This window comes from Megalobrama amblycephala, linkage group LG17 (assembly GCF_018812025.1).
Source record: "Megalobrama amblycephala isolate DHTTF-2021 linkage group LG17, ASM1881202v1, whole genome shotgun sequence".
Classification (NCBI taxonomy): domain Eukaryota; kingdom Metazoa; phylum Chordata; class Actinopteri; order Cypriniformes; family Xenocyprididae; genus Megalobrama; species Megalobrama amblycephala.
In genome coordinates this window covers 34476133-34501298 of record NC_063060.1, presented here as the reverse complement: position 1 = coordinate 34501298, position 25166 = coordinate 34476133, and the positions used below count along the sequence as shown (strand labels likewise).

At 36.1% G+C, this 25166-nt stretch overlaps 2 protein-coding genes across 4 annotated transcripts; one reads left to right on the top strand and one right to left on the bottom strand.

Annotated features, from left to right (window-relative positions):
- Window positions 1-941: 941 nt before the first annotated feature.
- Window positions 942-14350, top strand: trpa1a (transient receptor potential cation channel, subfamily A, member 1a). The gene is made up of 27 exons (XM_048163275.1): window positions 942-1995; window positions 3718-3868; window positions 3973-4148; window positions 4268-4375; window positions 4463-4571; window positions 4659-4804; window positions 4879-5015; window positions 5104-5152; window positions 5241-5340; window positions 6469-6569; window positions 6748-6917; window positions 7060-7224; window positions 7359-7473; window positions 9469-9635; window positions 9718-9808; window positions 9893-9952; window positions 10026-10124; window positions 10715-10785; window positions 10872-11025; window positions 11123-11212; window positions 11618-11787; window positions 11890-12019; window positions 12121-12303; window positions 12398-12466; window positions 12560-12664; window positions 12990-13099; window positions 14026-14350. The coding sequence occupies exons 1-27, from the start codon at window positions 1657-1659 to the stop codon at window positions 14240-14242; spliced, it is 3582 nt and encodes a 1193-aa protein (XP_048019232.1). The 5' UTR covers window positions 942-1656; the 3' UTR covers window positions 14243-14350.
- A 159-nt stretch (window positions 14351-14509) lies between these two features.
- Window positions 14510-24035, bottom strand: dnajb6a (DnaJ heat shock protein family (Hsp40) member B6a). 3 transcript variants are annotated; one of them, XM_048163277.1, is made up of 10 exons: window positions 23896-24035; window positions 21522-21607; window positions 21235-21344; window positions 20092-20148; window positions 19826-19936; window positions 19565-19729; window positions 19077-19254; window positions 17493-17563; window positions 14938-15072; window positions 14510-14852 (listed from the first exon to the last, which is right to left on the bottom strand). In XM_048163277.1, the coding sequence occupies exons 2-10, from the start codon at window positions 21587-21589 to the stop codon at window positions 14785-14787; spliced, it is 963 nt and encodes a 320-aa protein (XP_048019234.1). In that variant the 5' UTR covers window positions 21590-21607; window positions 23896-24035; the 3' UTR covers window positions 14510-14784. The 3 variants fall into 3 exon arrangements, with proteins under 3 accessions (XP_048019234.1, XP_048019233.1, XP_048019235.1); XM_048163276.1 differs by having other exon boundaries at window positions 23847-24001; XM_048163278.1 differs by lacking the exons at window positions 14510-14852; window positions 14938-15072 and having other exon boundaries at window positions 16774-17563; window positions 23847-24001.
- Window positions 24036-25166: the final 1131 nt, after the last annotated feature.

Below are 25166 nucleotides of genomic sequence, written 5' to 3'. Positions count from 1 at the left end.
TGTGCTCCTCAAACCATTCCTGAACCATTTTTGCTTTGTGGCAGGACGCATTATCCTGCTGAAAGAGGCCGCAGCCACCAGAGAATACCATTTCCATGAAGGGTGTACACGGTCTGCAACAATGCTTAGGTAGGTGGTACGTGTCAAAGTAACATCCACATGGATGGCAGGACCCAACGTTTCCCAGCAGAACATTGCCCAAAGCATCACACTGTCTCCGCCGGCTTGCCTTCTTCCCATAGTGCATCTTGGTGCCAATGTGTTCCCCAGGTAAGAGATGCACACACACCTGGCCATGTGATGTAAAAGAAAACATGATTCATCAGATCAGGCCACCTTCTTCCATTGCTTCGTGGTCCAGTTCTGATGCTCACTGTTGTGCACTTTCGGCGGTGGACAGGGGTCAGCATGGGCACCCTGACTGGTCTTATGCAGCCCCATACGCAACAAACTGCGATACACAGTGTATTCTGACACCTTTCTATCAGAACCAGCATTAACTTCTTGAGCAATTTGAGCTACAGTAGCTCGTCTGTTGGATCGGACCACACGGGCCAGCCTTCGCTCCCCACGTGCATCAATGAGCCTTGGCCCCCCATGACCCTGTCGCCGGTTCTCCACTGTTCCTTCCTTGGACTGCTTTTGATCAACTAAAGTAATTAAAATGTATGATACATAGAAATGTGCAGTCATGAAAAGGAAATTACAATCTGTCTGTTGCTTAAATGTTTAAAATATATCTTCCACTCATTACAGATATCAGAAACCTACAATATGGCTTTAAAATGAAAAAACATGAAGCGTCAAAGTTGCAATTGTGTAGTTGTCTATGGAGGGACAGAAAGCTCAAAAATTTTCATTTGTGTTTCGAAGATGAACGGGTTTGGAACGACATGACGGTGAGTAATTAATGACAAACTTTTCATATTTAGGTGAACTAACCCTTTAAAGCAAACATCTACATGTTACTAAATGTCACAGGCTCGTAATTAGATTAGACATGGTAATAACTAAAATAATTCTGCTCCAAATTAAATGTTTGAATAAAACAAGTTTTTGGCATATTTTATATGGAGACACTACAATATTGTGTGATGCTTCAATAAGTCCCACTGCTTATAAATAATGCTTTTCATGAGGACATGAGCAGTAATGGCCCATGAACACAATCTGGGGGTTTATGCCTCTGTAGTCCCCACAGGAAATGATCTTAGACCTGAAACGGACCACTCTGATGCTAATATGTAACCTTTTAACTCCTAAATCCTTGATTGATATTACAAATGTCACAAGTAATGCTTCATTTATTGAATTAGCTGAAAAAAAGAAGGTTGATGTAAATAAAATATAATTATTATATGTATTATACAGAATCACAATTATATCATCTCATACATAAAACATCATAATGTAATGTATCTAGTGGAACTTGATTCTCAGCATCCATAAACATACATATTTGCCCTTTTCTAAGTGCCCAGTAAGTCTCATTAGGAACCGGCTGGTTGCATCAGAAAAATAGTAAAGGCTCTATCCCTCTCTCTCTCTCTGTGAAATAGTGTAATCTGATAATCAGGACACATATAACCACACTATAAAAACCCTCTCACTAATAGCAAAGAATCCACATACAAGCCAATATAGAGGAGAATCCAAATGGGTAAGAATGGGCCTCATCAAAAGCCTCTTCAGTGTCATCTTCTTTTTGTGTTGTTTATATCTGATGTTCTTATATGTTTCATAAAATTACTCTTTTGTTTGAAGCTTCAGGCAATCAGACAATATTCTTTTTTTCTTTTTTTTTTTTTAAAGGCTAATATCATAAGAATAAAGGACAAATTTTCCTCTTGTTTTTCATGGTCCACTTGGAGGATGATTAAAAAAGGTGTAGAAATGACACACATCTCCGAAATGGAGTCAAAATCTAGACAGCAGTCATTCGACAGTGTCATGGATGGGGACGAGAGCAACCAGATATCTGCAAATGTGTTTGAGGTACTCCGCTTATCTAAATTCACTCATTTATTCAGAATGTTTGGGGTCACTAAATGTTTACAATGTTTATGAAATTATTGCAATTATTTGATGAAAAATACAGTAAAATTGTGAAATATTATTACAATTTAAACGGTCTGTAATCCATTTTAATATAAAATGTAAATTTAAAATGTAATTTATTTCTGTATTGGAAAACCAGAATTTTCAGCAGCCATTACTTCAGACTTCAGTGTCACATGATCCCTCAGAAATAAGTCATGCAGCTCAAGAAACATTTCTTATTATTACAAGTGTTGAAAACAGTTCTGTGCTGCATAACATTTTTGTGGAAAACGTGATGCATTTTTTTTTAGGATTTATTTATTATTATTATTATTTTGCAGCTTAATGAACAAAAGTGTTAATTTCTTTAAACAAACAAACAAACAAACAAAAAACTACTGACCTCAAACTTTTAAATGGTATCCACCTTTTTTTTCAGGTTAGAGTGGGCGTGGCCATTTGTATTTTTTCTTTTTCTTTTTTTTTTTTTGTAATTTCTTGTAATTTCGGCTTCCTGTCTCCTTCGTTTCCAGTTATTTTTAGCTGTACAAAATGGCGTTTTATGCTGCTCGATATTGCAAACTGGTATTTCTTACCATATTATTTTAATGTATTGTTTTAATTATAAACTCGCTGATTTGTAGCGCAAACTGTTTTACAGTTTCACTCGCACATTCACAGAAAACAACTTCCGCGTTGAAAAATAAAGTCGCAGTTGCGTGATATAGTCACAATTGCATGTTATAAAGTCAGAATTGCGTGATATAATGTCACAATTGCGAGTTATAAAGTCAGAATTGCGTGATATAAATTCACAATTGCGAGTTATAAAGTCCGAATTGCGTGATATAATGTCACAATTGCGTGTTATAAAGTCCGAATTGCGTGATATAATGTCACAATTGCGAGTTATAAAGTCCGAATTGCGTGATATAATGTCACAATTGCGTGTTATAAAGTCCGAATTGCGTGATATAATGTCACAATTGCGAGTTATAAAGTCCGAATTGCGTGATATAAATTCACAATTGCGAGTTATAAAGTCCGAATTGCGTGATATAATGTCACAATTGCGTGTTATAAAGTCCGAATTGCGTGATATAATGTCACAATTGCGTGTTATAAAGTCCGAATTGCGTGATATAATGTCACAATTGCGTGTTATAAAGTCAGAATTGCGTGATATAAATTCATAATTGCGAGTTATGAAGTCAGAATTGTGAGAAAAAAATCTGACTTTTTCCCCTAATAATTGTACTTTATAACTTGCCATTATCTCACAATTCTGAAAAAAGTTTATATCTCGCAATTGTGAGTTCATAACTTGCAATTCTGACTTTATTTCTCGCAAGTGTGAGTTTATATCTCGCAATTCTTAAATTATAACTGGGAATTGCGAGTTTACATGCTATCTCGTAATTCTGAGAAAAGAAGTCAGAATTGTGAGATAAAAAGTCGCAATTACGTTTTTTATTTTTTATTTTGTGGTGGAAACAAGCTTCTGGATAGCGCGTACATAAAATGTAACAAAATATTTTATAACTTTTCAGAAAGAGAAAATTCTGTGCCATGCATTTGAGTTGGGTTTAGTTTCCCCTGTCTGATATTGTGAGATGACAGCTTGTGCAGGTGGACTAATGTTCCTCATGGCTGAATTTTAAAATCTGTTGGTTTCAGTGGGCTAAGCAAGGAAACGCTGTTGCTCTGGAGAAGCACTCCAAGTACTTGGACATACGCGACCAGATCGGTGCCAGCCCACTGCACTACGCCTCATCCAAGGGATACTTTCGCATCATCAGACTTATTGTGCAGGTCATTGGACAGCAAGGTAACAGAACCACCTTCAGACATTTAGCTTGAATTAATGAAAATAAAAAAATAAAATATCTGTTGCTGTAAATAAAACAAAATAAAAAAATGTTGACACTGCAGAGCTCAATGCCAGGGATGAGGAAGGGAATACACCTCTTCACTGGGCCGTGCAGAAGGACCAGCCAGGGAGCTGCTCTGTGCTGCTGACTCTGGGAGCAGATCCTAACATCCTAAATAACAGCCAGCTGGCACCGCTACATATGGCAGTCAGCCTGGGCAAAAATTTTGTGATAGAAGTGGGTCATTGTGCACATAGGATCTTCAAACACAAATGCTCCTAATCATTGGAAGAAACATAGCCTATTACTTATTCTCTCCATGTAGATAACATGATTATTCTTTTGGGTTTACATAGCAACTTGTCTCACATAAACAAACTGATGTGAACCTGGAAGGAGACATGGGAAACACCCCTGTTATTTTAGCTGCCTCTTTGGATAACCATGAGGCTCTGGTCATATTGGTAAGTTGATTTATATTTGAAATCCCACCCACCATTGTTTTTTAATGTAATTTAATAATAATAATCATTGTAACCTCCCTCCTCCAGTACAAACATGGTGCAAAGTTCTGTCGTCAGAACAAACTTGGACATTTTGCAATTCATGCTGCTGCTTTTGCTGGAGCTAAGAAATCCATGGAGGTCATTCTTCTGAAAGGTGAGATGTTGTATCACTGAACGTGAAACATTATATTAGTACTTTGAGCCTAAAAATCGAGTGTCTTGTATTTCTCATTTTTCACAGGAGAAGAAGTTGGTCTGTCCATTGACAGCCATATAAACTATGTGGATAAATCTTGCAGCAGTCCACTCCACCTGGCTGTACGTGGAGGGAATCTCGACATCATTAAACTCTGCATTGCATATGGAGCAAAAATTGATCAGCAGCAGGTAAAAGATAATCTTGTCATGAATCAGTTCTAATTGCATATTTCCATTTGTAACATATCTTTTTCTCGTTACAGTGTGATAAATCCACTGCTCTCCACTTTGCATGTAGTCAAGGTGCCACTGAGGTTGTTAAAGTCATGCTCTCTGCTTACCATAAAGTGTGTGATCTTATCAACATCACTGATGGGGCCAACCAGACACCTCTACATAAGTATTTCATCTTTACAGACTAAACAAGTCTAAACAAGACTAAACAAACTAACATAACTGACCTCCTCTTGTTTATTTTTCATTTGCAGAGCAGCGATTTTTGATCACTTTGAACTCTCCGAGTACCTTATATCACAGGTATGGCAAGTGCAGTTGTTAAATGAATAAACTATACTTATACTTGATATCCTGACAGTTACTGTAAACCCAGACATTATTGTTTCAGGGTGCTGACATAGACTTTGTTGACTGCAAAGGCCATTCTCCACTCCTTCTGGCAACAAGTTGCGGAGCATGGCGAACTGTCAATCTGCTCCTCTCCCATGGTAACCTTAATAAATGAATATTAATAATACAGTATTTCATTATCATTTATAATAATAATAACAACAATAATGGCTCGGTATTTCGACTCACAAGCATGTGGTTCGAATTAGTTCAGATTTTGATTCAATATTCATTAACTGGGGTATGTATCAATAGAGTATCTCTCAACTAATGCTGTAAACTATACAGGGAACCCCAGTTGGTACATTACATAAAATTAAAGCTTAAAATTAACTAATTTATATAGGCTACTTAGTTTTTTATATTACCAACATTATAGTAATAACTTTTTAAATGACATATTTATGTTTCTACTTTGAAATATAAACATTTAAATAGTGGCTGTCATAAAAACATTTGGGTTTTATTCAAACATACATTAAATATTGAAGAAAAGGTTAAGTAAAACTACAATGAAATAAAATAAAACAGATTACAAACTGTTTTATTCTGAGTTGAAACACTGATTGAGCGACTACATGAAACATGATACGGATTTCGGTAAGTTGTACTGTATCTTTCAACATATTTTCTGATGTTTATTCATGTTTATTTCGTGCTGTATCTAGTAGTACAGTGGAAGTGATGATTTCGTTTTCGTCTTTGCTTGAACTGAGGCACTACAGTGATCTGATTCACCATATTAAAGAGCACCAAAACAGTGTTTATTGTTTGAATTTTGTAACAAACTTGACAGAATTTTAAATCTGAGACTTTATTTCATATCAAAAGTAACAAAGCACAAAGCTTATTGTGATTAATTGGATGGGAGTTTTCATTCATAAGCTGAAAACAGCATAGACCAAAATATTGTTTCTCAGAATTTAAGAATCAGTATCGGTTCATCAAAATGAGAATCGATTAAAATAGAGAAATCTGTCGGCTATTTTTAACCCAGCCCTAAAAATTATTATTACTATATATTATTCCAGTGGTTCTCACCCTTCCCCTTTAGACTCCAAGTAGACAACAATATTCGACGGCCCTTTCCTTTGTTTAATATTTAATCGGAGGTCCCCTAGTGGGGCCCGGCCCCTGGTTTAGAACTACTGTCTAACAATATTATTTAGTATAATAGTCTAAATAAGAATAATGCTTACAAACTGAGGAATCTGTTTGTTTTTTAGGGGCTGATCTGAAGAAAAAAGACACATCTGGATGCAACTTCCTGCATCTGGCCATCCTGCAGCCCAGGGGTCTGAAAAACCTGCCTACAGAGGTACTGCAGGTAAAACGTACAGGGCTTTACGAGACTGTACCCATCTGTCACTGTAGTTCTCATTCCCACAGCTTCCTTATAGGGATCCTAAACAAAAAGTCACTGCTGCCCTCTACTGTTAGTGTCACTAAAAAGAGCTTGAAGACTGTGTGAAGTTCACCGAAAGGCTCTTTTGGTTTATCCACAGCACGAGAGTGTGAGAGAGCTCCTCAATGATGAGGATACTGAGGGCTGTACTCCCCTCCATTACGCCTGTAGACTGGGAATACCAGAGTCTGTGAAGAACATGCTGGGATTAGAGGTCTCGCTGGACCAAAAGTCCAAACAGAAGAAATCTGCGCTTCATTTTGCGGCCGAGTAAGTCTGTTGTCATTGTGAGATTCAGAAATGGCAATAAGACAACAGTATTTGCCAATCTTCTGAGCAAATTTAAGGAAAGCTGCATTTACATACAGTATAATACTTGTAGTTATGTGCGTCGTTTTCTGTATCTGTTGAGATTTGGGAGGATCAACACGTGCCACAGGCTTCTGGAGATGGTGACAGACACCAGACTGCTGAATGAGGGGGATGAAAAAGGACTGACACCTCTGCATATGGCCTCTCGTGGAGGTCACGTTAAAGTAGTTGAGCTTCTTCTGCGCAAGGGGGCGCTGTTTCACAGGTACAAGTGATTGCACAGTTCACTTTTTGTCCAGAGTAAAATCGAATTCAACAACAGCCCTGCTTTACACTGTTTCAACATGATCCTAATGAACAACATAAAACTATACTATTGTCATGTATATTTTTGTTTAGTGACTATAGAGGATGGTCTTGTCTGCATCATGCTGCATCTGAAGGATACACTCAGACCATGGACACTTTGCTGACATCTAACATCAAACTTCTAAACAAAACCGATGGAGATGGGGTAGTCTGTCTAATTTGCTCAAACACTTATGACACAATTTGGTCATAGCTACTCATTTTTTATAAAGTTCACTGGTGTCCAAAAGTCAGAGACCATTATCTTTAAAGGATTAGTTCACTTTAGAATTAAAATTTTCTGATAATTTACTCACCCCCATGTCATCTAAGATTTTTATGTCTTTCTTTCTTCAGTCGAAAAGAAATTAAGGTTTTTGAGGAAAACATTCCAGGATTTTTCTCCATATAATGGACTTCAATGGCTACCAATGGTTTGAAGGTCCAAATTGCAGTTTCAGTGCAGCTTCAAAGGGCTTTACACGATCCCAGACGAGGAATAAGGGTCTTATCTAGCAAAACAATTGTTCATTTTCTTTAAAAAATTAAAAATTATATACTTTTTAACCACAAATGCTTGTCTTGCACTAGCTCTGCGATGCGCCACGCATTACATAATCACATTAGAAAGGTCACGTGTGACGTAGGCGGAAATACCGCGTTAGGGCGAAAAACTCCATCACACTTTTTTTCTTCCAACTTTAAAATTGCCCGACATCATTGTTTTACCTTATTTTTTTGTAAAGGCCGTTTGACTTAGTCTTTATAATGCGTGGCACATCGCAGAGCTAGAGCAAGACAAGCATTTATGGTTAAAAAGTATATATATATATATATATATATATATATATATATATATATATATATATATATACACAGTACAGTCCAAAAGTTTGGGACCACTAAGATTTTTAATGTTTTTAAAAGAAGTTTCGTCTGCTCACCAAGGCTACATTTATTTAATTAAAAATACAGTAAAAAAACAGTAATATTGTGAAATATTATTACAATTTAAAATAACTGTGCACTATTTAAATATATTTGACAAAGTAATTTATTCCTGTGATGGAAAGCTGAATTTTCAGCATCGTTACTCCAGTCTTCAGTGTCACATGATCCTTCAGAAATCATTCTAATATGCTGATTTGCTGCTCAATAAACATTTATGATTATTTTCAATGTTGAAAACAGTTGTGTACTTTTTTTTCAGGATTCCTTGATGAATAGAAAGTTCAAAAGAACAGCATTTATCTGAAATACAAAGCTTCTGTAGCATTATACACTACCGTTCAAAAGTTTAGGGTCAGTAAGAATTTTTATTTTTATTTTTTTGAAAAGAAATTAAAGAAATGAATACTTTTATTCAGCAAGGATGCATTAAATCAATCAAAAGTGGCAGTAAAGACATTTATAATGTTACAAAAGATTAGATTTCAGATAAACACTGTTCTTTTGAACTTTCTATTCATCAAATAATCCTGAAAAAAAATATTGTATAAAATAAAAAATAACTGTTTGTTTCACTAGATAAGACCCTTATTCCTTGTCTGGGATCATGTAGAGCCCTTTGAAGCTACAGTGAAACTGTCATTTGGACCTTCAAACCTTTTGGAGGCCATTGAAGTCCACTATATGGGGAAAAATCCTGGAATGTTTTCCTCAAAAACCTTAATTTCTTTTCAGCTGAAGAAAGAAAGACATAAATGTCTTGGATGACATGGGGGTGAGTAAATTATCAGATTATCTGCACAATTTTAATTCTGAAGTGAACTAATCCCTTAATTTAGCATTTTTAAAATATTTTGTTTCTTTAACTATTTTAGTAGCAGTGAATGAGGCTGAATCAAAAATTGTAATATTTCATAATATTGAAGTATTTGGTTTATCCTTTTGTGATTTCTGAAGGATCATGTGAAACTGAAGACTAGAGTAATGGCTGCTGAAAATTCAGCTTTCCATCACAGGAATAAATTACATTTTAAAATATATTCAAATAGAAAACAATTACTTTAAACTGTAATAATATTTCAAAATATTACTGTTTTTCAGAATGAATCAGAATGGAGTGCATAATTGACTTCTTTCAAAAACATTTTAAACATGATTTTGGGAACACTTACATTGAATATATTATTGATCATGTTGCTCTGAATCTCTTTAGAACACAGCATTGCATCTGGCTGCCAGAGCAGGTCATGTGGCAGCTGTAAGACTTCTGTTATACAAAGGGGCCAAGATCATCCTCAATAAGAATGATGCCACTTTCTTGCACGAGGCTGTACATAATGGGAGGAAGGAGGTCACCAACACCGTGATTGAGAGTGACAGGTCAGCTTGACCATTTTTATAAATGTTAGAAATGTCTTTTCCAGTTTCTTCATTTACAGTATCTCATCTTTGTTGAATACAGATGTGAAGAAGTGATGACATCGTATAAACCAAACTCAATAAAACGCTGCATTGTCATGGACATGATTGAGTTTCTTCCAGAGTCCTTTAAAGTAAGAGTTTTTACTGTTGCTTAAGCCTGACATTTCAATTGAAGGGTTAACATGCTAACCAGCAAAATAATGCAATTTCCCCAGCATCTTCTAGACACTTGCATAAGGGAATCAGAGGAAGATGTGAACAGCACCAATTACTATGTAAGTTTCCGTTCGTATCGAATGTTTAAAGTAACATCAGTCCTCTTCAACTAACACCTTGTATGTTCACCAGATTGAGTACAACTTCAGGTGGCTTCAGCATCCATTGCAAAATCTTAAAAAAGATGGCATGGAAAAAGACAACACGTACAAACCTCTCAGTGCACTAAATGTAGGTATACATATATACAGTACTGTGTATAATGGTCTTTGCCACCATTAGATGTTGTTTTAGCAATGATAAAATGACCATATATAATTAGTTATCAGTCTCTTTATTAGAACATAACCAGATGTGTATGCAATATTTAAAAAACTGATTTTTTTTTTTTTATACAAAAAACAGCTTTTATAGGCTAAAGTGGGAATTATATAGTAAACTCCCCTTACACTTGAGCAATAGCAAAAGGAACTGAAAAGGACTGGAAGGCCAAGAAAACTTTTTTCTCAGAGTTTCTTATTTGAGAAAATGGAAGTCCAGGAGACATGTGACAAGAGGTCACACTAAATACTGATTTTTGATTGAAGAAATAATTTTGTTCAGATTTTTTTTTTTTTACATTTTCTGTTTGTATCATAATAAAGAGACTGAAAAATAAATGTGGATGATAATTAAAGCATTGCTAAAACAACAAAGCTGGTGGTGGCCTAAGACTTTTGCACAGTACTATATATATATATATATATATATATATATATATATATATATATATATATTAGTTCATTGTGAATGGGCATGTTCAGAAACCGTCTCCCCTACAGGCTATGGTGAAATTTAATCATGTCAGCTTGCTGAAACATCCAGTCTGCAAGAAATATTTGGAGATGAAATGGTGAGTTACCTATTGCTAAAACCTGAATTTGGCATGTTTGATGTCTCAACAAACATCCTGAGCTTTTGTAACCCTTTTTTCTACAGGAGTGCCTATGGGATCAAAGCACATCTGCTCAATATGACTGTGTATGCGCTGGGGGTGTTTCCTTTAACTTATCTCATTGTGAACCTGAAGCCCACATTGGTCACTGCAAGAAATGTCACATCAGTCAACATGGTCTGCACGTCCTTGTACAAGGTATATTAAGGGAATTCATCAAAAAATGTAGGTGTAATATGTAGTACTGTATGCTTCAAGAAAAAAAACTGAAGCAAATTCTCTTTGCTTTACACAGCAGTCCTATATAACAACAACATGCATGCTCCTGGTTCTTGCCATGAACATGTATGCAGTTGGGAAAGAGATCCTGCAAATGTTTCAACAGGTTTGTTTACGCTGCACTTAATATTGCCAACCTTACCTGTATTAAGCCAAATAAACTCAGAAATAAATGGTCCTAAACAGTTGCAGCCTGTGAGGGATTCTGTCAGGAAGGCTCATATGTAGATAAATACTGATCAAACCAATAAATGCTTGCAACCAACTTAATTTTTTATATATTTTCCCATGCACAGATGATCTCGATTATATGCATTATAATCTCTAAGACCACCAACACAATACTGTACAAAAAATCTCACAGCGTCATACTGTGCATACATACTATTGACAGTTATAAAAATGAATAATGAACTGGACTTAAATCTCTCCATTCTATCCATTTCAAAAGATTTGTATCTTGAAAGTTTAAGTATGCCTAATCATTTGAACTGTGGCTTGCCTTTGGAAGCGGATGAATTATTTGCGAGATTTTTCTAACTACATGGACTGGTCCGCTGCGATCTGTTCTCTGGTGTTCGTGGTGCCGTTGCTGATGAACTCGAAGAGTTCCTGGCACTGGCAGGCTGGAGCACTGGCAGCTCTGGCCTCCTGGATGAATCTCCTCCTCTATCTTCAGCGGTATTGAACTGAATGACAATACATCCACAGAACAGAATTATGTAACAGAAGCATTTCATAACATTTTAAGGACTTATCATCTGTAATCTCTCATGGTTGTAGGTTTGAACGGATTGGTATATACGTGGTAATGTTTCGGGAGATCTCACAGACACTGCTGAGCATTATCGTGTTGTTCTTCTACTTGATATTGGGATTTGCCTTATCCTTCTACGCCTTGATGATCGAACAGGTGAGTATATGACGTAAAATGATTAATATGACTAACACAGATTTAGGAAAACTAGCTTTAATGCTTTAAAGCTCAATTTAAAATATGAATTTATTTTACAGCAACATTTTGGAAGGATGTTCCTGTCACTGCTGCAAACCTTTGTCATGATGGTTGGAGAAATCAACTACCAGGACAATTTCTTGAAACCCTACCTGCAAGGAGACCTTCCTTTTCCAAACTTGACTTTGGCCATCTTTATTTGGTTTGTCTTACTCGTGCCTATTCTTCTCATGAACCTCTTGGTAAGTCCAAAAGAAAACACATGGTCTGAATTAAATATATAACAACAGTCCAGTATGTCAGATTGCAATCAAACTCAATGTATTTTGAGTTTAGATCGGTTTGGCTGTTGGTGACATAGCAGAGGTTCAGACAAACGCATGTTTAAAGAGGATTGCAATGCAGGTGATTCCACACAACTCTTAATATTGTGTCCTAATAAAAAGAATAAAACATTTCTCCATACAAACAATGGCTTACTGTCAATCTGCTCCACAGATTGAACTTCACACTCATCTGGAGGAGAGGCTTCCCTATTGGTTTATGAAGCGGGTGGACCAGGTCTCCATCAGAGAATTCCCAAACAGATGTTTCAGTGGAAAGGTCTGACAGCCCAACATGATATTGATAAGATTATATTGATGTTTCAAAGGGCAAAGCAACTCTGATAATTGTGCACTAGATCGTAAACCAATAAATGCCTTGGAATGGCAGCAAACTCCAACATGTTTCTCTAGTTTACAAACACAATGCAATTGAGTAATTATTAATACAAATTAGAGCTTTGTGAACAGCTCCATAAGGCATTCTATGTAAAATGCTTATTATTTTTTGGTTAAAAAAACAAACAAAAAAAATATTATAGTTCAACCTTGGGAAATGCAATTTTCCACAGTTATTAAAGCTAATTTAATGTGCTTGTGAACAGAAAAGATGGTTTTTCGGAGGCAATGAGGTGAGGAAGTCCAGGACCCGTCTTAGTCCTACCATCCAGCAGTTAACTCCACTGGAACGGGAGCTAACCAAACAGAAATACAGGTAACGCCAATCTGAGAAATAATAAACAGTGAGGGATATCCCAAACTTAAAGGGTTAGTTCACCCAAAAATGAAAATTATCACATGATTTACTCACCCTCAAACCATCCTAGGTGGTGTTCTTTCAGACATAATCGGAGATCTATTTAAAAATATCCTTGCTCTTTCAAGCTTTATAATGGTTGTGAAAGGGGGGCAGATTTTGAAGCCCAAAAAAATTCATCCATCCATTATAAAAAATCATCCATATGGCTCCAGGGGGTTAATAAAGGCCTTTTAAAGCGAAGCGATGCATTTTTTAAAATTTAAAACTTTAGAAATTCAAAGAACTTGCTTCCGGCGGACGACCATACTACGCAAGTCGATTTGCGCCAAATGAGTAACCCCTTGACGCGATTTGTGACAGAGGATGTAGGAGTAACGTAAGCTTTGACGCCTCTCGCGGTTTAAACACATAGGGCTGGGCAACAAACTCAAGCTCCTCTTCTCTTATATTGAAATTCTCCTACATTTCTCTTTAAAAATTATCATTTTAGATTTCTAATTCGTGACCGGTGTTTTGTTTTGCTCTATCCTCTGTGCTTCCGCGTACGTCATTGCATAATGCGTTGTGTCAGAGGTTACTCTTCTGCCACAAATCAATGTGTACGGCCGTCTGCTGGAAGCTATTATAGTGAATAAAGTTTTAAATATGGATATTTTTTGTACAAAAACCCATCGCTTCACTTCAGAAGGCCTTAATTACTTTTATGATGGATGGATGCACTTTTTAAAGCTTGGAAGAGCCAGGATATTTTTAAATATATCTCCGATTGTGTTCGTCTGAAAGAAGATAGTCATATACACCTAGGATGGCTTGAGAGTGAGTAAATCATTGAGTAAATCAATAGCCCTTCATGTCATTCCATGTGCTGTGTAATTTCACAGGCTGAAGGAGATATCGGACACTATGGAAAAGCAACACAGCCTGCTAAAGCTCATAGTGCAGAAGATGGAGATCAGCTCAGAGGCTGAAGAACATGACGGACCCCCAGTCTTTCAGGAGCTGAAGGAGAAACTCCTCACCAGGAGCAAATGGGGTCCGCTGCTCAGGGCAGTTACCGCCCGAAAGAAGGGACTCTGCAGTTTTGCAAAAACGTCATGAACGTCATGTTTCAACAGAATTGTTGTATTTACTCATAAACTGTGATGACATGGCTAATATTTCTCAGTATGACCTTGCTTCTGTACAACAATCAAGGCTAAAACCAAATACCAAGAATCTAGTATTGTGTCTACATTTGGTCATTATTACTATAAATCCAACCAAAGGTAAAACCTGTTTTAATTACTGAAAAAGCAATGTAAATTGGTTGTTCATTCATTAATAAATTGTGTGGATCATGCGAATAAAAACGCTCGCTTGCACATATTTGCATTAAAACTATTCATCCTTTCTTTTATTTAGGTGTCAGTCACAGTTCTTCAGAGCAGTGATCACTTACTGTTTGTAATAACTTGATTATTAGTGGCAGAAAAGAAAATTTAAAAAAAATTATAAATTGTAACTTTGCATCCAAAAAAACAAAAACAAAAATAAAAAACAAACAAGAAAACGCTAGAGTGTTTTTCCAACCTCAACACAGAATATCCACAGCTACAGTATGTCAGACTATCAGTAATACGAGTTCAGATGCAGCGACAAATTTAGGACTCTTTGGCCTTTTTGGTCTCTCCCTTCACCGTCATTCTCTTCCTCTTGACTCCAGTTTGCTCTGTTGGGATACATAATTTTAAGTATCACAAGCATCATGCTCGAGCTCCAGGAATCTAACACGTAACATGAAAGGGGCTTCTGACCTTTGCCTGCAGTTTTATTTTGCTCCTCTCTCTGAGCTGACTGCCTTGCAGATTGTGAGGAGGAGGAGGAAGAGGAGTCAGGGAGCTCCTTCCTCTGTCTGTGAACCTCCAGCATGCCTATCTCCTGGGCTCTTCCTAGAGAGAGGGGTGCGGTTTAGTTTAGAAACTAATTTAATAAGTGTAATAATATCTGCCTCTAATATAAAAAGATGTTTTGCAGACCAGTTACACTTTCTATTACCAGGCAGTTTTTCCCCAAACTGTTTTGATGATGATAATTCTACATTATGCCTATAATACCTTTGACATCCCGAGGTAGAGATGCATTTAGAGAGCATAAAACAAAATCACAAAGCTTGTTAGTTTTGTTAGCCATGCATTCTGGTAGCACTGCAGCCAGCTTTATTTGGCAGGCGAAAGGCAGTAAACAGTTAAGAAATGTTTTTCTACATAATAGAGAATTCAAGATAGCCTCAATTGATCACTATCCCTGATTTAACAAAACTGTTTGAGACATTCTCAAAATAGTTATCAAACCCTTCTCTTTACAATAATTTTTTCTTTTTTTCTTTTAAAGAAATTACACTTCCACTGATCACTTTTAATATCTTTGATTAATAACATTAAAGGATAAATTCACTTCAGAATTAAAATTCTGATAATTTACTGCAAGATGTTTATGTCTGTCTGTCTTCAGTCGAAAAGAAATTATGGTTTGTGAGGAAAACATTCCAGGATTTTTCTCCATATAGTGGACTTCAACAGTTACAAATGGTTTGAAGGTCCAAATTGCAGTTTCAATGCAGCTTCAAATGGTTTTACACAATCCCATCTGAGGAATAAGGGTCTTATCTAGCAAAACAATTGGTAATTTTCTAAAAATCTTCAAAATCTCATTTTCTCCCATCTCATTTTCTCCTCCAACTTCAAAATTGTCCGACATCGTTGTTTTACGTTGTTTTTTTTTTTTTGTAAAGGGCGTTTGACTTAGTCTTTGCACATTCGATTTGTAAACACTGGGTCGGTACTTCCGCCTACATCATGCGTGACCTTTCCAACATGATTACGTAATGCATGACACATCAAAGTAAATTTATTTATTTATTTATTTTTTTTTTTTTAGAAAATGACCAATCGTTTCACTAGATAAGACCTTATTCCTGGGATGGGATCGTGTAGAGCCCTTTGAAGCTGCATTGAAACTGCAATTTGGACCTCCAACCTGTTGGTAGATGTTGAAGTTCTCTATATGGAGAAAAATACTGGAATGTTTTCCTCAAAAACCATAATTTCTTTTCGACTGAAGAAAGACAGACATAAACATCTTGGATGACATGGGGGTGAGTAAATTATCAGGAAATCTGAATTCTGAAGTGAACTAATTCTTTAAGAGCGCTGCATTATAGCGCAGTATATTAATGTACATTCAAATAGTTAGAAAGTTCATTTCTTTCATACGTTTTCATCTCGGAATGTACATTACATTACTCTGTACTATCACATAACATTTATTAATGGCTTAAGGAACTATGTTCTGATAAATTGCACCCTGTCTGCAACTCTGCATTGTTTATGTAAGAATATACTTGTTTGATGATGATCTGCTTAAAATACCAATAATCCTAAATTTAAGTCTCATAGCTAAGTTGAGGTAAACAACATTACTTACTCTAAACTCTGGAAAATGCTGAAGAATCTAAACATTTTTTTATTAGAAAAGAGTAGAAAACTGTTAGTTTAAGCAAACAAGCTGCAACACGCTCCCTTAATGATTGGATTTGGAAGAAAAATCAAAGATCACTCTCAGGTAAAGCAAAACTACATAGACTGCAGAGCTGCCACATCCCCAAAAAGGATGAAACTCATTTATTTAGGTTCAAATTATTTTACAAAGTACACAAAGTTCCTTGAATGGTCATAAATCAGTTGTATTATTAACTCCGGTACTCATCAGGTTATTAAGTAATAACATTACAACTATAAACAACATTTGTTCTTACATGCAACAATGAGGGAAAAAAAAACATTTTCATTAATTAAAAATAATAAAAATTGCATATCAGTACAATGGATCTAGCACTCTACCAGCATTTACAAATGTTTAACAAACGAATTAGACAAGTTGCCATAAGGTTTGAACAGTAAGTTACATACTCCAAATCCACACTCAGTTGGTCAAGTCATGCACAAAGCACAATTCTCTTTTCCTTTTAGCCCAAAGCACTATTCAAAAGGCAATGTGCAATCATGAGGACACTGCAACACAAAGTGCTAGCGGAAACAAAAACTAATCTCACATTATGGTCCCAAGTAAAATTAAAATGACACGCATCCTGCTCAAAATACTGAAATATAACCCATTTATAAATATATAAACCAAAAAAATTGTTCAGAAATAACAGTCTAAAAATGATAAAAGGAGGAAAAAAACAACAAGCAAAAAAACGCAATGTACAGACATCTGAACGACAGTACTAACATTGTTTGAGCTCAAGTTTGTGCTGAAAGGGCTCCATTATCTTACTTGTGTTCCAATCGCAGGAGCTGTTCCTTACCATTTATGGTTAGAGATTTTAACTGTCCATCTTCTTCCACTTCTACCCGTTCCTGTCCATTCTCGACAATTCTACAGAAACAAATAAATAGCACATCTATTAGGGGCGGGAATCTTTTGGTACCTTACGATACAGAAATAGAAATCAAATGAAATCAAATGTGTGAAATAACACTTCACAGTCTTCACTTTAGAAATAATATATAGATTAATCCTTAATAAAGTTACAAAAGTTATTTAGTCAAGATCAGTGAGTGCTTTTTTTCTCTTTTCCTTATGTTCTTTAACATTAACCCTTGTGCGTCAATTAAAAAAGTTACACATAGGTCCATAGAGGACAAAAATGTCCATGTCAAAAACATTATTTCATATAAAATATATATTTTATGAAACATGTTGAACTCTAAAACTCCTATCAAAGCCATAAATCTAAACAAGTTGTTTTCCAAATTTGAGGTTGACGTCTGATGTTGATGTTCAGTAAGATTCTGTTTGGGCGCAGTACCAAATTTTCCCCATTAAATGCCAGCAAAACTCAATTGGTATACGCAGTGGTTGGATTTGTGATTTGCAGTAGAGATTTTCACTACACTCTGACATCCATACCAACACACCCACACAATTATAGCTGCATAATTTATCCAAGTGGCTCTATAATATGCATAAGCAGAAAACAAGGATAAAGAGAATATTTGCTTTATAGGTCAAACATGAGAAAATGGCACCATCTGGTAAAACATAATAGAAATAAAAATTTTGAAGCCTTGCCAACAGATTGAAAGCCAATAAAAAAAGAAACCTACAGAGATTGCTTCATTTTATAGTTAAATGGCCCTCGGATTAAAAATTAATGGGTTTCAATGAGGACATTTTTGTCCAACAGATCCTCAGAGGAACTATTTTGTGTACCTAGTGCAAAATAGTTTTTTTTTTTCAAGGAAATGGGGGTGAAATAGTAAAATTCCAATAAAAATACACACCTGTGCCAAAATTTATGCAGTTGGCATTAACACAGGCAAAATGATCCAAAAAAACAAAACTGAAAAATACAATAATGTCCATAAGGTCGCACAGGGGTTAAAGGTGCTCTAAGTGATGTCACGCGTTTTTAGACCAAAAAATTTTTTGTCACATACAGCAAACATCTCCTCACTATCCACTAGCTGTCTGTCCCCTGAACACACTGTAAAAAAACGCGGTCTCTGTAGTCGCCACAAGCTCCGAAAACGGCAACAAAAACTACCAGGTGCAGCCTGGACCACGAAACATAATAAACATGCTCCAGCCAATAACCGACAAGAATGATTTTAAATGTGCGTTCATGACTGTTTCAGGAAGCACAGAGGGGAGGGGGAGGAGGAGGAGGGAGGGTCTAGCTAGCCTCTGTTTTGTTTGACAACACTTCGAATGTCAACAGGAAGTTACTCCAACCAGGATCGCTAAGAGCACCTTTAATAACACAGACGGCAGCAGTATATTGCCGAATAATTTGAAATGTTGTTTCAGGCTATGTTGCTTATGTAATTAGTTTGTTGTTGTTTTTATATCTCAAATGTATAAAATACAGCTTTAGAAAGGTGCCTACCTTTTTGTAGTGATTTTCCTCCCATTGATGAATTTAGTGGAGGTTGACACAGAGCGGAAGCTGCCCATGCCTCCGCCTCCGCCTCCACCTCCACCTCCGCCCCCGCCTCCACCAAATGAAGTTGAAGAGAAGGAAGTAAAACCACCTCCGACTGCCATATGCCCAAAAGGCGTGAAACCTACAGTTTTCATATAAAAAAAATTATATATATATATATATATTTTCATACTGTTCATGTTAGTCGGCAAAACATCTGCACAAAATACTTTGGAAACATGTTTAATGGCACCAAAAATACAAAGCTGTCCTGATGGACATGGATATAAATATATAAGTAATGAAGCCTATGAAAGATATCATACACCCTGATGTTTGACTTTATACAAGCTTCAGAATTTTTAGCCTGGCTTTGGTTTTAATTTACAGCAGTTTTGTTTGTGTTTCCACTTCCACTTTGAAATGAAGAAGACATATTTGCATCATCTGACCTGCATCAAAAGATGAAAACCCTGCCCCAAAAGGTGGGAATCCTCCAAAGCCCCCAAAGAAGGACCCTCCTGTCCGGCTCCTGCTCATGCCCCGCTGGTGCTGGTGGTGGTGGTGGTGGTGCCGCCGACTGGCACCAAAGAAGTCATTGCCAAATGGATCTCCACCTAAAAAAAGTAAAACAAAAAAGCATTTAAAGAAATGCCTAAAAAACTGCTCTGCCATTGAATGATCACAAAAAAGCGAGGTAAATACAAACTCACCAAAGAAGTCTGCAAATGGATCTTGTCCACCAAAGAATTCCCTGAAGACATCCTCTGGATTGCGGAATGTGAATCCAAAGTGGTCGCCATTATAGTGCCCTCTTCCTCCTCCTGTCCAAATGATAAAAATGTTAAAGGTTTAAACATAGTTCACTGACATCATATTGGCATATTATTTATGTACATTTCTTTAATCCAAATTAAGAATTTGACCAAACAACATCAAAAAAAAATGTAAAAAAAATTAAAAGGTAAAATAAATTTACCTCCACCTGGTGTTAAGCCTTCTTTTCCATACCGATCGTATAAGTTCCTCTTGTTTGCTGAAGGAGAATAAACCAGGAGTTAAGCAACTGAGTTTTGTTCACTGATTCATAGTAAAGAAGAAAATACCAACATAAAATGTGAGAGACCAAACATATTTATTGCACAGCAGTTGTCCATAATTTCATAATTACATTACTCATGCACCAGACCTGAATCACACAGCACAGTTGGTGCTGTATTATGAATCATGATTCATTCTTCAGAATTTGAGATAAGTCTGCCATAAAGAGTGGCAGCACTAACCTCTGAACACAACCTCTCCTTTGAAGGAGTGTCTTAAAAGTGCAGAGTCTGTGAAAGGCTGATAAGGCTGAGAGGTCCATAATGGCACAGGGAATGTTTGACATATGTTTAGCATGTGATTTCCGACAATTTGTGTAATCAGCTGTCACATTTGGCTTAAAAAACAAACAAAAAATCCTAGCATACTGTTACTGCTAGCACAAAGAGCAGGGGTGATAATAGGTAATTATTCCATCACAAATAAATCTCTCAATGAGTAAAACTGTCTGTGTCTATATTATGATAGACTACACAACATTATAATAATATTTACAAATTTATTTTTAAATCATTATTATTAAATCGAATCTAATGAGCTTCCGTGATGAGCTTCGAAGAACCTAACAATCCCGGATCATGTCAAATCATTGACAATGTAATCCAGCTAATTTGAGTAATCAATGGACTCCAGGACTCTTCAACCCGTCTTGGAAGGCCAGTTTTCTGCACCCTTTGGTAGCAATCCCAATTTAGCCCACCTGTCTGTAATGTTATACAGTTTTAACATAACACCCTAAAGGATCATTTCATAAAAACATGTAATTTATATAAAAAACAAGATGCTGAGTTTCATAAAACCAGCAAAGTTTGAAGGGGGTGTACACACAGGATGCTTTTTAAGTTATTTTTAACTTTTGATCAACGGTGGACATTGTAAACTGTCTTTGGCCACTGTATTGCATGTCACTGTTTGTCAACATTATGAGTAGATGCATCAGTTATGGTCGTCGACTGGCCTGGACCTCTCTCACATGTGCCCTGTTGAACCCTATTTTAGTCTGGTGAACGTTAAGACTTACCATCAGACAGGACTTCATACGCCTCTGAAAGCTCCTTAAACTTCTTCTCTGCCTCCTCCTTATTATCTGGGTTCTTATCTGGGTGCCACCTCAGAGCTAGTTTCCTGTAACTGCAAGGGAAACACAGCATGACAAATGAGCCTAGGCAGGCAAATGATCATATTCAACTCCACTGAAAAAAGAAATTAGTGCTACTATTTTCTACAGCTGAATTACTCTTTAATTTTGAATAACATGCATTGTTAAGGATGTAAAGAGGACTAAATGAAACCAAAGATGAAGCTTACGCTTTTTTGATGTCATCTGGAGATGCATTTTTCTGCACTCCTAGAACCAGGTAATAGTCATCATCCATGGCCACAAACTACAATGGCTGGCAAACAAATGGGGGACAAACAACAACAAAATAAGAATAATTAGCACATATCTGCAGGCACTTTAACCATTGGATCATATTTGATGCATTTCTACGGCACTAGATTAAAACTTTGCTGAAAAACATGATCTTCAACATGCCTTTAGCCATCTGACTGACAGCTCAGTTTTAGTATGAACCAAAGCTTGACAACAACACCCATTTATTTATAATATATACATTTTTCAATTGTATTCTTTTAAAAAAAAACATCTGAAATAATAAACTAAGTGTACACATATCGATACTGAAATATCTGAAACACATCCAATACTTTTTCTGTAGAATAGATACACAATACCAGTTGCATTTTCTCGCTCTTCTATCTTTCTGACAGCGAGTCGACACACCTGCCTCCCCTCACTCACTTGTTTCATTTGCTCTGGATGAATATTGTTGGTTACAGGGCTTGCATTTTGGCATGGGATTGCATGTACTGCACATAATTTTACTAATTTCCGCAGATTTTGTGCTCACACCCAAAGTGCGCGCACATAAAACCACCTCTCAGTACTAAATTAGTTCTTTTTCACTGCTTATTGCGCGTAAGAGTCAAATATACACAAAATAATGTCTGGTCATGGAGAGTATTCATGTAAACACAGTCAGTTATGTTTTAAGTAAACAAACAGTTGAGAAAGAAAATGCATGTGTAACAGTATAATGGATCCGTGCGTCAGGTCTTAAAGTGACAGCAGCCTAATATACCTGCTGCCAAATTATGAGATAATATTATAAAATATCTATATGGCAGTTTTTCCCCCATGGTATTGATGTCAAAACTGTGGCCAGTGAAAATGCTGAGTGGCTAGACACTTTGGAAAACCACTAGCCACAGTGGCTGGTGAGCAAAAAAGTTAATGTCAAGCCCTTGTATGAATTATCAATTTTACTTTTTTAGCAATTTACTATAATTATAAGAATGTCCACCTTCAAGGCATGGTATATGTTACATTTAGCAGTGAAATCTTTAATGATTTGTATAAAGTAAACCTAAAAATAACTGTTATACACACTTACTACAATTAAAGTATTGTATTGCATTGTGTTGTATTATAAGTTTTGCATGTTAACTGCAATTTGACAACCTGCCTGTTACAGTAATACAATAGATCTCTATCATGCTGAATTCATTTTGTTTTTTTTTAATCTCTTAGTAATATATGAAAAACATTAATAAATAACTGAATATATACACTTGATGAAAAAATCTGGTGTCTGCATGAGTCTATGCAAATAACAATGTAGTACTCAATCTGATTTTGATGTACGCCTAATTGAAATCACCCTGTAGGCCGGTCACATTTCCTCACAACAGCAGCAGTGCCTGATACTACCAGGCTGTTTTCATTTCAAATCCCAGACAGCAGCATGTGATGCCTCTATTTTGTCCCTCAATGACCCAGAATCAAACTCAGGACTCATTCGTGTATGAAAAACACCTTGAGGCAACATGGAAACTGTTTTGGGTGTTGGTAAGGATGCATGTGCAAAGTAAGAGACAGAGAGCTGCTAACAAAATTATAAAATATACATTTATGAAAATAAGCAATGTATTTTGGTGTGGTGCAAATTGACAGCCACTAAAATGCATTGAACAAATGTAGTAGAGGGATAGTTCACCTTGAGTATATAAATAAATAAAAATTTACTCGCCTTCATATTGTTTCAACACTGTACGACTAGCTTTCTTAAGTGGAACACAAAAAATGATTCAATTTCATTTCATGGACAAAAGATGCAATGCAAGTGAACAATGACTGAGGCTGTCATTCTGAAAAATATCTTCTTTTATGTTTCACATAAGAAAGAACATCATCCAGGTTCGGAACAAAATGAAAGTGAGTAAATAATAATAAAAAGACTGTTTATGTTTGAGTGAACTATCTCTAAAGCTACGCTATGTCAACAAGCTAGCCAACAACGGACAATACTATTAACACATCCTATTAATGCTCTCTTTATGAATAATTAAAAAGTTACTGTGTTTTTTTACCCACACTTTCAGCAGAACAAAACGTCTAAACAACGATATACCTTGCTGTTATTCATATTTCGACTTGGCAACCTTGTCATCTTTTAGATGCTAGCCAGCTAGCAACAATGCTATGAGCTCGCGAGCAGTAAATATTCATATTCATCTCATAAAGAAAGGCTCTCACGTAAGCCTGGAAAACACACTGAACACTTAACCTACCTTGTGTTTTAACTGCCAGAGGCAGCTGCTCTGTTTTTGGTCGACTAACCTCAGCCTGTGGGACGCTGTACCGAGCTGATGTGACAAGCAACGAAGCGTCCGGAAACAACACGAATCTTCTGGGTTTTTTTGCAAGGATTTGACGTCACGTCCTGTTTGAGGTATTCAAAGCATTCGCGCTTTTCGGACGAAAACGAAACACAAATAGGTAAATCATATAGCGGAAGATGGCCTTTTCTTTTTCGTCCGCTGTACTGAAAAATACTGGTGATTATTGTTGCTGTATTTCATATTCTATCAGAGTTGTTCCGCAACATTCTGTAATAAACACACACACAAATACACATAATGAAAATACACTACAAATTACTGAATGTCTGAAACTACTATAACATAAAAAAGTGGATTTAACAAACAATTTCCACAAACGACAAACCAAAGAGTTTATTTTCTAAGAGTGGCTACACACCCATAAACCATAAATTAGCCTACTTGCACTCATGGAGAGCTGATATAAAATGCTTTTGATGACAAAAGTCGATTACATAATTCTTTAATTTAAAAAAAATAATAATAAAAATAAATACAGCGATTCCTTGGCGGGTTATGGGTCCTTCAACTGGCTTATTGCTTTGAGCTTTGCAGTTCAATTAAAGGCGCAATATGTAAGATTTTTGGATTAAAATATCCAAAAACCACCAGAACAGTGATATATATTTTCTTGACGTGTGTACTTCCCAAATTTTTCCAAGAATGTTTAAATCCAGAGAAATAAGAAATTTTAACCAGGACACAGACCGTGTCCATGCGTCACTCAACGACATCATACCCACGTTACCCTCGATTTCTGGTTTTAATTTGTAGAAACCATGAAAACACCAAAGACGCTTTTAATATATTATGTGTTTTATTAGACAAGTGAGCAACTGTTTAGGCTACATTCATGGACAGAAAACTAATCATTGTAATGTTATATAGCTCAACACAGCAAGTCTTAATGTTCAAATCTCGATTTCTTGGTTTTCCATGAGTACCATATTTTACCAATATCAATTTAGCTTACTGCAGTGTGTAACAAGTGTCTCATAGTAGCCGCTGAGCGAATGCACAGAGTTGCATTTTAACAACTTTCAACACACAGATGTATCTAATATAATGATAAAACAGCACTGTGTTACTCAGTGTTGAGTAAGTTACTTCAAAAAAACTAATTAATTACTAATTACATCATTAATGTTGTATTTAAAATACTTTTCTAATTACTCTTTCTGAAAAGTAATTTAATTACTCAATATGTAATTCAACTCATTACTAATTACT